Source organism: Nycticebus coucang, chromosome 3 (assembly GCF_027406575.1).
Source record: "Nycticebus coucang isolate mNycCou1 chromosome 3, mNycCou1.pri, whole genome shotgun sequence".
Classification (NCBI taxonomy): Eukaryota; Metazoa; Chordata; class Mammalia; order Primates; family Lorisidae; genus Nycticebus; species Nycticebus coucang.
Genome location: NC_069782.1, coordinates 133,539,986 through 133,553,303, shown reverse-complemented (window position 1 = coordinate 133,553,303; position 13,318 = coordinate 133,539,986). Strand labels below are relative to the sequence as shown.

General features: G+C 43.7%; 1 protein-coding gene across 7 annotated transcripts in view; it reads right to left on the bottom strand.

Moving 5' to 3' along the window:
* LOC128580807 (glutathione S-transferase omega-2) overlaps positions 1 to 13,235 on the bottom strand; it is a 28,118-nt gene extending 14,883 nt beyond the window's left edge. For 4 of the 7 annotated variants that reach the window (XM_053583172.1, XM_053583175.1, XM_053583176.1 and 1 more), the window contains exons 1-5: positions 11,819 to 13,235; positions 6,290 to 6,392; positions 5,921 to 6,029; positions 2,998 to 3,220; positions 1,076 to 1,177 (exon numbers count right to left, since the gene is read on the bottom strand). In XM_053583172.1, the coding sequence (XP_053439147.1) occupies positions 1,076 to 1,177; positions 2,998 to 3,220; positions 5,921 to 6,029; positions 6,290 to 6,323 (468 nt within the window). In that variant the 5' untranslated portion in view covers positions 6,324 to 6,392; positions 11,819 to 13,235. Of the gene's footprint in view, positions 1 to 1,075; positions 1,178 to 2,997; positions 3,221 to 5,920; positions 6,030 to 6,289; positions 6,427 to 9,038; positions 11,141 to 11,818 lie in introns of all 7 variants that reach the window. The other 3 variants (XM_053583174.1, XM_053583173.1, XM_053583177.1) reach the window with 3 other exon arrangements.
* Between the last annotated feature and the right edge of the window lie 83 nt (positions 13,236 to 13,318).

Genomic DNA, 13,318 nt, shown 5'->3' with positions numbered 1-13,318 from the left:
GGGTTTACATTTCTTACATACGACTATTCATCATCCATAAATATGTAACTGTACAAATTTGAGTGAGGTAGCTGGAAATATAAATTTAATCTGTCTTCACTTGACAAAGGTCAAATGGAAGAGTATTAATAACCAGTCTTCCCCTAAGTGGGTAAAAACAGCATGCTGTTGGTGCCAACAGAAACAACTCATCCACAGAGGAATTTATCAATTTCTAGTACAAAGACAAAGGAAGTCAAAGAACCTCCTTCCAGATTGTTCTAAAGACAAGTGGTACATAACTCCATTCCTGCCAGGTTAATAAAGAACCTACTGGCAGAGATTGCTCCTACCCACTTTCCCTTTCTTCCTTAATTATAGACCCCTGATTTAATCCAGGCTGTCCCAGCTAGAAGACTACATTAGCTTCCCCTGCAGATAGTACTGGCCAATGAAATGTAAACAGTCATTGAGTAGGATTTGGGGGAAAGCTCTTTAAAGGGACATAGCTGTTAGCCTTTTGTTTCCTTTCTGCTCTCCTTTGCGGAGCCTAGAACTTGGACATCATGGCTGCAGTTCCAGAATCTATCTTGGCCTTTGGAGAATGAAAGATTTGTACTGAGAATGACAGAGCCAATAGAGAGAAAGGGCCTCCGTCCCTGGTAACTTCATGATGAAGCCATCAAAATACCCTTGAACTGTCTCCTTCTGGCCCTTTAATGTGGGAGAATAAACCATTATATACAAATTTACAGTAGTTAGGTAGCCAAACACAGTTCCTAATCCATTCAGACCTTGGCCTCCTTGGCAGAAGCAACAGAAACCCTGAAGAGGTAATTAGGGAATGTGGTGACTCCAGAAAAGGAAGCAATTTACTGCATGTCTTCCCCCACTCTGTGCCAGATTTTCCAGAATAATTCCAGAGCAAGTTAGTGGAGGACAAACATACACAAGTTAACATCAGATGACTAGATGAACTTATCAAAGTCTGGCAGAACGAATAAGCCTGTGAAAGCAGGTGTCAGCAAGACCAGTTCAGCAACCCCAGATGGCTTCCTCCATTGCATCTGACCAGGGGAGGGGCCCCTTTTTGTACCTCTTCCAGGTTGCAGAATTCCTGACGCAGGGCTACCTTCAGATTAGTGCAATCTCTCCCATATCTCAAGGCTACCAGACACTCCTTGGTCAATTGCGGGACCTAATCAGAGGACACAGATTCTCAGTGGAGAAGTCTGTAGGAACTTCATGTTCCAGCTCTGCCTAAAAATGCAGAGTAGCTTTGTAATTCAACTGTAACAGGCCAACACCCACATACAGACTCTCCAGCTCCCTGTGAGGGGTGCTAGATTTTATCAGTGGTTCCAAGAATCTACTTCCCACAGTACCCTGATAAAAGAAGGTGCTTTAATAGGGCTTCTCCAGTGCTCTTTACTTGATCAGCTGGTCCAATGGTGTACATTCTTAGGTGGACACAACCTCTCTAAGCCTCAGTGTTCTCATCTGAAAAATGGATACAATAACAGTACCCATCTCAAAGGGCACTCCTAGGATTAAATGAGTTAGCCTCTACAAAGTAGTTAGGACAAGGCTTGGCACATCGTAAGTGCTCAGTGTATGTCAGCTATTAATATAGAGTTATTTGGACTTCTTTTCTTTCTTTTTTTTTTTTTTGTAGAGACAGAGTTTCACTTTATTGCCCTCGGTAGAGTGTCGTGGCATCACACAGCTCATAGCAACCTCCAACTCCTGGGCTTAGGCAATTCTCCTGCCTCAGCCTCCCGAGTAGCTGGGACTATAGGCGCCCGCCACAACACCCGGCTATTTTTTGTTGTTGTTGTTGCAGTTTGGCCGGGGCTGGGTTTGAACCCGCCACCCTCGGCATATGGGGCCTGGCGCCCTGCTCACTGAGCCACAGGCGCCACCCCTGGACTTCTTTTCAAAGGGATCTATCTTAAAATTTCTCCATCCCTTTTTCTCCCATTGTCACCAGCTGTCCTCTTTTCTCTATTCTTCACATTTCCTGGACAGCACTTTTGCCCCCGTAAAAGGCAACTGCCTTCCATGCATAATCTTCACACCCCAATAATTTTTACCTGAAGCCTGAGAAATATTTTGGGTAAAGGATCACTGGTTTTCAGTTCTTTCTTTTTTTCTTTTCTTTTCTTTTTGTAGAAACAGAGTCTCACTTTATTGCCCTCAGTAGAGTGCCATGGCCTCACACAGCTCACAGCAACCTCCAACTCCTGGGCTTAGGGGATTCTCTTGCCTCAGCCTCCCGAGTAGCTGGGACTACAGGCACCCACCATAACGCCTGGCTATTTTTTGGTTGCAGTTTGGCTGGGGCCGGGCTTGAACCCATCACCCTTCGGTATATGGGCTGGTGCTCTACCCACTGAGCCACAGGTGCCACCCAGTTTTCAGTTCTTTCAATGTTCCTATTTCAAGTTACACTGTCATTTGACATGTCATAATCATACCCCCTGAAACTACTTGTTGAAATGGAAAAACACTCTAGCGGTTAAGCCTTTAACTTTTAATGTCAGTAGCCAATACTGGGCATAGTGGCTCACACTTGTAATCCCAGCATTTTGGGAGCCTGAGGCAGGAGGATTGCTTGAGGCCAGGAGTTCAAGACCAGCCTGAGCAATATAGTGAAACCTTGTCTCTACAAAAAAATTTTTTTTAATTAGCCAGGTGTGCTAGCAGGCACCTGTAGTCCTAGCTACACAGGCGGCTCAGCCAGGAGGATCACTTGAGCCTGGGAGTTGGAGGCTGCAGTGAGTGGTGATTCTACCACTATGCTCCTGCCTGGGCAACAAAGGGAGACCCTGTCTGTAACCTCAAAAAAAAAAAATAATAATAATAGCAGTGGTCACATCTTACCCTAATTTCATGCTAGTTATCCTCCTGAGACTCATGTGGTACTAAAACAAAACAATTACATTTTAAAGTGGGCTGCTATTTGGGAAAGACATACAAGTAAAATGGAGTCTAAGTGGCTTGTAAAATTGAATATACCTTACAGAATAGCTCCAATAACATCTTTTGGCGAGCTCGTTCATAAGGGTCACATGGAAAGAGCTTCCTTCCAGGATAAGCGTCATCCAGGTACTCACAAGCAACAACAGATTCATAGATTAGTTGACATCTACTGTTCTCCAGGACAGGAATTCTGCCAAAAGGGTGTTTTGTATAGTACCATTCAGGCTTGTTTCTCAGGTTAATGTTGATGATTTCATGTCTTAAAAGCAGAAAGAAAACGAGACCAAACAAAAATGAGAGGTGAGTGCAGGCAGATGCTCTTCTTTAAAGCAAAAACAATTTATAAAGTTAAATTGTGCATTTAGTTTTTTAAAGTTTATGCTTTGTATAAAATATGAAGCATCATCATCTTCATTCCTGCAATAAAATGTACCAGACCACCGCTAGGTCTATCTCAGTTATTCCCCCTGACTCCCCATGAGGTAGGTTTACCTCATAGGAAATCAGGCTCCAGGAGGTTGAACCTCCCACTCAGGTAGCAAAGCTGAGGTCAGAGCCAAGATCAGAACCAGGCGGGCATTAGGGAATTTAGTATATTTTAAAGTTTGAAAATATACATTTGGCATCTGGTATGAAGAGCAACCAAAAGAACATGGTAAATGTTTTTTGGGTTTTTTTTTTGTGATTTTTGGCCAGGGCTGGGTTTGAACCCACCACCTCCGGCATATGGGACCGGCGCCCTACTCCTTGAGCCACAGGCACCGCCTGAACATGGTAAATGTTAACAGTTAAGAGCACATGTTCTGAAATCAGAGTGTCTAGTGTGGGACCTTAGCCAAATCACTAACCTCTCTGTGTTCAGTGAATATCCTTAATTGTAAAAGGGGGGCTAAGAATTGTAGCTATCTCCTACCATCATTGTAATGATCAAATAAATGAATATATATAAAGTGTTCAGGGTAGTGTCTAATACATAGCATGTCATAACTTTTTTATTCTTCTTAACCATTATTATTAGAAGTTCTGGAAATAATATTGTTAATAGATAACTGTAAAGTTACCAGATGCATGCACATGGGTATTTAAAAAGGTTAAAGGAAACAAACAGGAACATTCTTTGCTCAGTGTAGAAAATTGTCTTAAAACCTAAAGAAGTGGGCAGTGTCTGTGGCTCAGTGAGTAGGGCGCCGGCCCCATATACCGAGGGTGGTGGGTTCAATCCCAGCCCCTGCCAAACTGCAACAACAACAACAAAATAGCCGGGCGTTGTGGCGGGCGCCTATAGTCCCAGCTACTTGGGAGGCAGAGGCAAGAGAATTGCCTAAGCCCAGGAGTTAGAGGTTGCTGTGAGCTGTGATGCCATGGCACTCTACCTAGGATGATAAAGTGAGACTCTGTCTCTACAAAAAAAAAAAAAAGAAAAACTAAAGAAGTGATGTCATCCAGAAGTGTTTCTTGGCTCCCTCCACAAAGGACATATGGCAATTGGTCTGGAGATGTTTTTTGGTTGTGACAACTAGGAGTGGTGGTGGAATTTTCTGGCTATCTAACAGGTAGGGACAGAGATACTGCTAAGTATCCAGCAATGCGCAGGACAGCACCCATGGCTCTGCCACAGGAAAGAATTATCTGGTCCAAGATGTCAGTAATGCGAAAGTTAAGAAATCCTGCCCTAAAAAAATGTCTACATCAGTTCCTCAGCTGACTGTCACCAGATGGGCAAAATATCCAGTTACTGTTATTTTTCTCAAAAACAAGTAACCTTAGGGCCAGTTTGATTGGAACAAAAGGGAAGAACCTGGAAATATGTGCCTTATATACACTTAACAAGGTAGAATTACATAATTTTATTTAAAACATCTCTCTATTTGAATTTCTCTGACATCAGACTGGACTCCGAAGTCACCCCTAATGATGGACTCTTCCAGATGAGAGTCAGAAGCCTGCAGTGACATTCTCAGCTTCAGCTTGGATGCCAGCCGCTTCAGGATCCACATCCTAGCAAAGTTGCTGACCTTCCAAATCCAGACCCGCAGAAACTAGCCTTCTACAATTCCTTCCGGAAAGATATGAAGAACCTTCCAGATGCTTCTTCATGGCCATTTCTTCTATTTCATTGCTTGGAATGATTGTTTGTTCATTCAACAACTATTTTTTGAGTCCTCACTATGTGCGGACTGTCTTCTAGGCCATGAATAAAAGAGACAGAGTCCTTACCCTCAAAAACTCATATTTAAGTGGAGGTCAGAATGTGTGTGTGGGCGCGGGTGGGGAGGGAGTGTTGAGGGGCTAGAGGTGGGAAAGATGAACAAATAAAATGTTGGATGCAGTTAGTACAATAAAGAAAGAACAGGCGCCTGTAATCCTAGCACTCTGGGAGGCTGAGGCCAGCAGATGACTTGAGCGTGGGAGTTCAAGATCAGCCAGAGCAAGAGCAAGACTCATCTCTAAAAATAGATGTTGTGGGCAGCGCCTGTAGTCCCAGCTACTTGGGAGGCTGAGGCAAGAGGATGGCTTGAGCCCAGGAATTTGAGGTTGCTGTGAGTTATGATGCCACAGCACTCTACCCAGGGGGACAAAGTGAGACTCTGTCTCAAAAAAAGAAAAAGGAAGAGAAAGGACAGCGTTGACCTGGGCTGCAGGTGGGAGGCTACATTCCACGGAGCAGGCAGCAGAGCCCTCTGTAGCTCTGGCTGTCTTCTTCCTAGAGGGATGCAGTTCACCAGCCTGTCATTCAGTTTGCTCTCTGGTAGCCTGAAAGTGTCACGTGCAGACATGGCTCCGAAAAGAGTTTTGCCCTTAAGAAAAACTCTTCCTTTACTAAACATGTACTATCTTTGCCTCCGAAGAAAAGCACAGGGAGCCCTTTCTGAAATCTGAGGTGAACGTCCCAGATTTTAAATATGTCCCCTCTCCAGGGCCAGGCTTGCTCAGGGTCAGCTTGGCTCCCGCTTCTCACCTGATGCCTTTGGCCCTGAGGATAAGGCGAGTCCTGTGCGAAAAGGGGCAGAACCTCATGCTGTAGACGCGGATCAGGCCCTCGGGGACCGGCCCTGGGGGGCAGCTTCCTGCAGGGCGGGGAGCGGGGCGGAAGGAGAAGCTGCTTACCACTGGGGAGAGGGGATCACTCGCTTCCCGGGAGGGAAGTGCGCTCCCACCGTCTGCCAAGTCCCAGAGAGCCCACTTGCCACTGGGCTTTGGCGCAGGGAGCCCTCCAAGACCTTCCCGGCCCGTGGGCCTGCGAGCCGAGGCCGGACGGCCACTTCTTCAGGGCCCACATCCCCCGTCACGCAGCGCCCCAGCCCAGGGATCCCCGTCGAGGACTCACCTTTCCCCAACGCCTTGCTCGCATCCCCAGCCATGGCCTCCAGGCGTCTCCCCACGCGTTAGCAGGCAGCCTCCGGGGACCGCCGCACGCCGGCGCGCTCCGCCTGCCCCGAATTCAACATCTATTTGAATAAAGGGCTGTGGCGGAGCAGAGGGGGAAAGATCTGGGACAGACGCTGGTGTGATTTAGCCTAGGGAGACATCGCCCCACACTCAGAAGCCTAAGAGTAGAGGCCTGCGAGAAAAAACAAATTAAAAAACCAAAAATAAATCGGAATGGTACCCCTTGCTTTAGACGTGTGGGCGGGGCTTCCCGCACCCCACCCCTACGAATCTGTGAAGAATGGACATTTAAACCCCAACTCCCTCGGATTTCAAGGGAGTTTAATAAAATTGACGAGAAGCCTGTGGCTCAGTGAGTAGGGCGCCAGCCCCATATGCCGAGGGTGGCGGGTTCAAACCCAGCCCCGGCCAAACTGCAACAAAAAAATAGCCGGGCGTTGTGGCGGGCGCCTGTAGTCCCAGCTGCTGGGGAGACTGAGGCAAGAGAATCGCGTAAGCCCAAGAGTAGAGGTTGCTGTGAGCCGTGTGACACCACGGCACTCTACCCGAGGGCGGTACAGTGAGACTCAGTCTCTACAAACAAAAAAAAAAAAAAAGAAAAGAAAAATGACTTTTTCTTTCCCATTCTGAGTCCTCCCTCTTGCATCACTAAAACAGGTGGCCACATCTTGTATATATTAAAACGTACAGCTTAAAAAAGAAAGCTCCAGACTTTAACAATGTTACAGATAGGAAAGAAAAAGTTATTCGGGTTGCAGGCCCCTAAAAGAGGGTGCCTCCTTAAATTTTTGCACCCTAGACACCTCACTGGCCTCACTCTAGATTTGGCCCTACATGTGAGCTTTTACCCAAGCCCTGAAAAACTGGTACTGAATAAAAATAAGACAGGTAGTAGCAAAGAACAATTTGTGAACTCTCCCTACCCCCACCTCCAGAATAAATTTCTGAGGAGACTCTTTCTGACTGCAGCACATATTGCCAACAGTCCAGAAATACAGAGGCCACTTGCATAGATCTTCCATCTATAAGAGATAAAGGAGGTAGCTGGCGTTGGCTTTGACCTCATAAGCTGAGATCTTGAATTTCAGCAGATGGAAAAATAATTCCTTTAATTTTCCAGGATTGGGCTGAAGTGGAAATTAGGTACAAATGTATTCTATGGAATTGACAGGTAATGAAGGAAAGAAAAGTCTTTTTTATGTGTCTCTCTCACACTGACTAAATTTGTTTGTTGCTTCCCATAACATATTAGTCAGGCAGCTAGTATTTTACTCCTATTTTACAAAATAGAAAATAGTCTCAGAAAAATGAAATTATTGGCCCAAAGTGACTGGCTAGTAGGGTTGAAGAACTTTAAAAGCCCAAAGCCTGACTCTATATCTTGGCTTCTAAAGCTGATAACAGTATGGACATATAACTCCAGGAAATGAGACGGCACAGAATGGCTGCTCAACAAATGTTAGTTGAATATAAATATCTTTCATTAAAATGCCAGAACCTAATTGTATACCTTATGAATGGGCATCTTTTGGCCTTTTGAGTTCCAACCTATTCAGAATCTCTTGGTTAACAGTACTAACTTTTTGCTACTGAATAAGAATCTTTGAAAATCTTCATAATAGTGACTCAACTCCATTTTTTGCAAAGTAATTCAGTGATTTCATGTGAGGTGAGCTTAGAAAGTAATATGGCATGTGTTATCATTTTATGAGAATTGAAGAATGGCAAAAATGCTTAAAGAAATGTTCTCTGAATAGAGAACACATGTATGTCAGCAAGAAATCTGGTGTTGGAAAAGGCACATTTGTTCTTGACTTAGTACGCTGACAACTTTTCATTTGAGGAAATAAAGTGATAGAATAATTACTACTTGGAAGCTAATTTTGATCAAGAAGGACAAACTTAGATGGTAAAATAGAAGAAAGAGACCATGTTAGATTAAAGCTCTGGGTAGATAAGTAGAATATTTCTGGGCAGAAAAATGTATCTCTCACATAAAGAAAGCAGATTTCAAGGAGTTGAGAGAAATATATCAAAAGGAAGGCCCAAAGAGGAATGTAAAACTCAGAATCAGAATAACTTATTACTAGCATGTATTTGGTGCCTTCTGTGTATTACCCCATTTGATCCTTAAAATAAACCTATGAATGTTGTATTATTATCCCATTTTAAAAAATGAATAAACAGAGATTAGCAAGGTTAGGCACTTGTCAAAAGCCTCAGAACTACTAAGTAGAAGAAAGAGGATTAGGAACCCTGGAAGTTTGACTCCTGGCAACACTCTCAAGCAGTATCTTAATCTGTACCAAATGCAATGGACTCAAGGGTTGGCAAACTTTTTTCCAGACAGTAAATATATTAGGCTTTTCAGGCCATCTGGTCTCAACTACTCAACCCTATCCCAGTTGTACAAAAACAGCCATAGATCAAGATATAGATATATACATACATATATAAATTATGTATATATTCACAGTCACACATACACTGTATTTTGTATTTTGACATTTCTTAACCATTTAAAAGTGTAAAACCATGCTTAATTCTCAGGCTGTACAAAAACCAGTATTGACTGGATTTAGCCAGATGGCCATGTTGTGCCCATCTCTAGCCTATATTACAATGACTCAATTAGCAATAGGCAAACTAGGAATTCCATTTGTAAATTTGAAGATTCATGGACCCACCTTTCTACTGTGCCCAAACAGGATGTATTTCTATCAGGATGTACATACAGGATGTATTTTTCTTTGATGGCATTCTTTTCCTAGAAGGCCTAAGTCATTAATCATCCATGACCAAAGATCCCCACATTTTCATAACAGATCCGATTATATTTCAGGTGGCTGGAAACCAATTTGGAGTAGATTTAATATGGCCTTATTACAATTTGTTTTGTGCTTGTTTTTTCTCCTCACTCGCACCCTTTAAAGGAAACCAACTCTGAGAGTTGGAAATGTTGTTTATTAAAAGTATACTTGTATGTGGGAAGTCAAGTTCTGCAATACAAGTCAATTTAGTGTAGTTAGGGAAGCAATGATAGAAGGATGGAAAACTGTTTTTCCTCTGAAGGGAATCAATATAGTGTCAAGATTCTCAGAACAGGCCCTGGAGCTCCCACTGTCTCCCAAGTCCCAGAGAGCCCTGATTTTGAGATGTGGCTTTGGCATTTAGGCAAACTAGCAAGCATTTTTTGACTTTCACTTTCATTACCTGCAAAATGAGAACACTAATTGTACCCACTTGATGGGCATGTTGCATTGAATCAAATGGTACAGAACATCATTAGTATACTAAGAGCTCAGGATACTTCAAAATTAATGACAAATGCTAGTGAATAAGAATACATTTTTAATAGCATAATGCATTCCAGTTTTGTATCCATAAAGATGAAATGCACTGCAATTTAGCTTTGTCAAGCACATTAGAATTAAAATTCAATTCACAATACTTACTTCACCAATTAGCAGTTTAATGCCAATTGAATGGGTTGAATGCTGCAGGCTACATTTCAGTATTGTGGTTTTTAATCTTACCCACAAACATTATTTCCCCTAGAAAGATTTAATTATGACTGTTAAGCTTATCCTTATATCCCTTTAAGACTCAATAAGTATGTGTTCGAAATCCTCTTTGCAAAGTTTCCTTCTACGTTTTTATTTCATGTTCACACCTCTATTATATTAACTCACTCAAACACAAAACAAATTGTAATAAGGCCATATTAAATCTACTGGAATCGGTTTCCAGCCACCTGAAATATAATTGGATCTGTTTTGAAAATGTGGGGATCTTTGGTCATGGGTGATTAATGACTTAAGCCTTCTAGGAAAAGAATGCCATCAAAGAAATAATTCCTTTATATGAGTACATTTTGTGAAGAGACTAGTATTTGCATTTGGCAATGTTTCAAAAAGTTTTTGTCATGCCACGTCTCATAGTGGCAGAAAACTGGAGGATTTAATATTTCCTTTTAATATTTCATAAGCCTAATTTACATGAGACATTATTTTACTGGGTGTTCTGTTATTGTTCACCAAGTTCAAAGAGTTGGATAAGTGGGGCGAAAGGGTCTATCTTAAATATGCCTATATTAGGGACTTGTTTTAAGAAAGTGAAGATCATAGGCAATTCTAATGAAGATGTCTTGGAGACAGACTACTAAAGCTGTCAGGGGAGGGACTTCATCCTCCCCTGAGTTAAAGTGAGTTCAAAGGAGACTTTCTTTTTAAGTACTTGATTCTGCTATCATATTCCTATTTTCCTTTACAATCTGAGGACCCCCCCAAAAAAATTATTTTTAACATTTGGATATAACATTTGAAAAAGCAAAAGCAAATTTTTAGGATCCTGAAATCAACAAAAGTCAAGTATTTGTAAAATCAAACAAAACAGATTGAATTTGGAAAAGGAACATTTTCTGTTAAATCTCAGGCATAATAGTGGTGTGGTCAAAAAGGTGGATAAAACCAGAGACTTGTTGAATAAAAAGAAATCATGCAGGCCTGGCTGGGTAGCTCACGCTTACAATCCTAGCACCGTGGGAGGCTGAAGCAGGTGGATTGCTTGAGGTTGGGAGTTGGGAGACTGAGGCGGTGGACTGCTTCAGCCCAGGAGTTGGAGATCAGCCTGAGCAAGAGCAAGACGCCATCTCTACTTTCTAAAAATAGAAAAATTAGCTGGGCATAGTGGTGGGCAGCTGTAGTCCCAGCTACCCCAGAGGCTGAGGTAAGAGGCTCGCTTGAGCCCAAGAGTTTGGGGTTTCTGTGAACTATGACGTCACGGCGCCCTACAGAGAGAAAGAGAGAGAGAGAGAGAGAGAGAGAGAACCACGTGATGTTTTATCTCAAGAATGGTCTTTCCGACTCTAGCTGGATTTGAATGTCCTCTTCAGCATTTACTAGCTAGGTGACCTTGCGCAAATGCCAACTTTCTATGTCCTAATGTTCTATCTGCAATTTGGAGCTAATAGTACCAATACATCATGTGGTTTGGAAAGGTTTAATACAGACATTGGATGAGAAGCATTGAATGCTTATCATGTGTCTGTTACCTAATAAGCATTCAACATTAGCTGTTATTATTTTTATTATTATATGATGTAGCAGGGAAGATTTTCATAGTTTTCACAAAGACAAAGATATTCCCCCAAACCAAATTCTCCTGCCTACTCGTGCCCTTAACCACGTGGTGTAGCTCAAGTAGGGGTGCCCTAGGAGGGGCTGCGAACTGGTGATCTGGGATGATTCTCCCCTGTCTCCAGCTAAATCAAAAAATAAGAACAATTTAACAGGTGTAAAACCCTGTTCTTTATTCTTAGATTATAGCCCTTGTGCTTTTTTGTTTGTATCTGTGAAATTCTTTGATGGAATCCTGGCAAACGTCTGAAAGAGTTAGGCAACATTTAAAGTTGGCAATCTTATCGGGTGACCCAAAATTCGTGAAAATTTCAAGTTTCAGAATTGACCTCAAACACCTCTTGCCTGTTTAATTCGCAGGCCAGCCCGACCCACCCGATGGGGGCGAAAAGAAACACGCGCTCCAGGGACCTCACCGCGCAGGACAGACAACATCCTACCCGGAGCGGCAGCCGCCGCAGCCGAGAGGCGGGGCGCTCCCCTCCGCCCGGGATCCTACCCGCCAACTGGCCGCGGTGCCCGAAGCTTCAGCCAATCCTCAAAGCTTTTGGAAGTGCCGCCCAGCGCGCGGAGCTGAGCCAATAGGTGGCCCCGTTACAGGCTCCTGGATACCGGAGTTGGCGGGGGTCGTCTCTGCTTTTGCTAGTGGCTGGCGGCAGAGGAAGACTGGTAGCTTAGGTCGTGGAACTCCAGCACCAGATGCCACGGCCTATTGGAAATCCGCCGGGAGCCACCAGGTCAGAGCGGTCAGGGCAGGCGGACGGCGGCAGAAGCTGTCCGCCAGAAGCCGAGGCGGGGCGGCCGCCGAAAGTGGGCGGCAGCAGCCCTTTGTGAAGTCAGCGGGCGGACCTGGGGGTGCCGCCCCCGTGTCGCCTGCATCACCGCAGGGCTGGAGGCTCAAATAGAGACTTCGGGGCCACCCCACACTTGCTGACTCGGAAATGCAGCCGTGAGCAGTTGTCGATTGTTAAGCGCTCTTAGGTTTAAGAACCTCATTCAGAGGTTTTCCTCACGGGCAAACTTGACAGTAAGTAGAGGGAATCAGACTGTTGGGGCGGACCAACGGCCCCCTAATTCTGATGGCAAGAGTAGTGTGCTGAGTGGGTTCTCCAGATCTTTCTGCCAGTATCAGTTAACTTGATGCTCTCCATCCTACCCTACCTTCTCTTGGAGGTGATGTGATAAAAAATAGTGAGAAACCCAGTCGGCTACATGATGTATGGAAGATGGCATAATACGGTACTTATTACGTATCCAGCCTCCGGTACTGAATTGACTGACATGATCTACATATTGTGTAAATTACATATACGGAACACCGGCCATGTGCCCAACACATGGGATTTGGTAGGAAGGATTTGAAAGGGTTAGAGATTGGAGTCTGGGAAACCAAAGAGAAGGCCACCCAGTCACATAGCTTTAAGTAATGTAGGTCTGGTCTTCAGTGGTTGGAATAGGAATAAGAGAGGGAGTGAAATTAAGTTGATAGGAAGGAAAGGATGAGGAATTCCAAGTTTCTCAACTCAAGAAACCAGAAGACAAGAAGCTTGAAAGGGCATCTCTTGAAATGATAACAAGGTATCCAAATAGAAATTTCCTATGAGCAGTTAGAAAGCTAGTCCAGCTTTCACTAGAAATGATAATTTGGAGGTTTTCAGTGTATACCATGACAGAAACCCTCAGAGCCATTTGAGCATCCTGAGGTAGGAAATACATTTACATTTCTGTAGGGAGACTTGAGAAGATCCACAGTTAGGTCATGATATCAAATGAGTCAGAGAAAATGATCCAATGAGATGTGAGAGCACTTGGTAAAATAAAAGAATGTT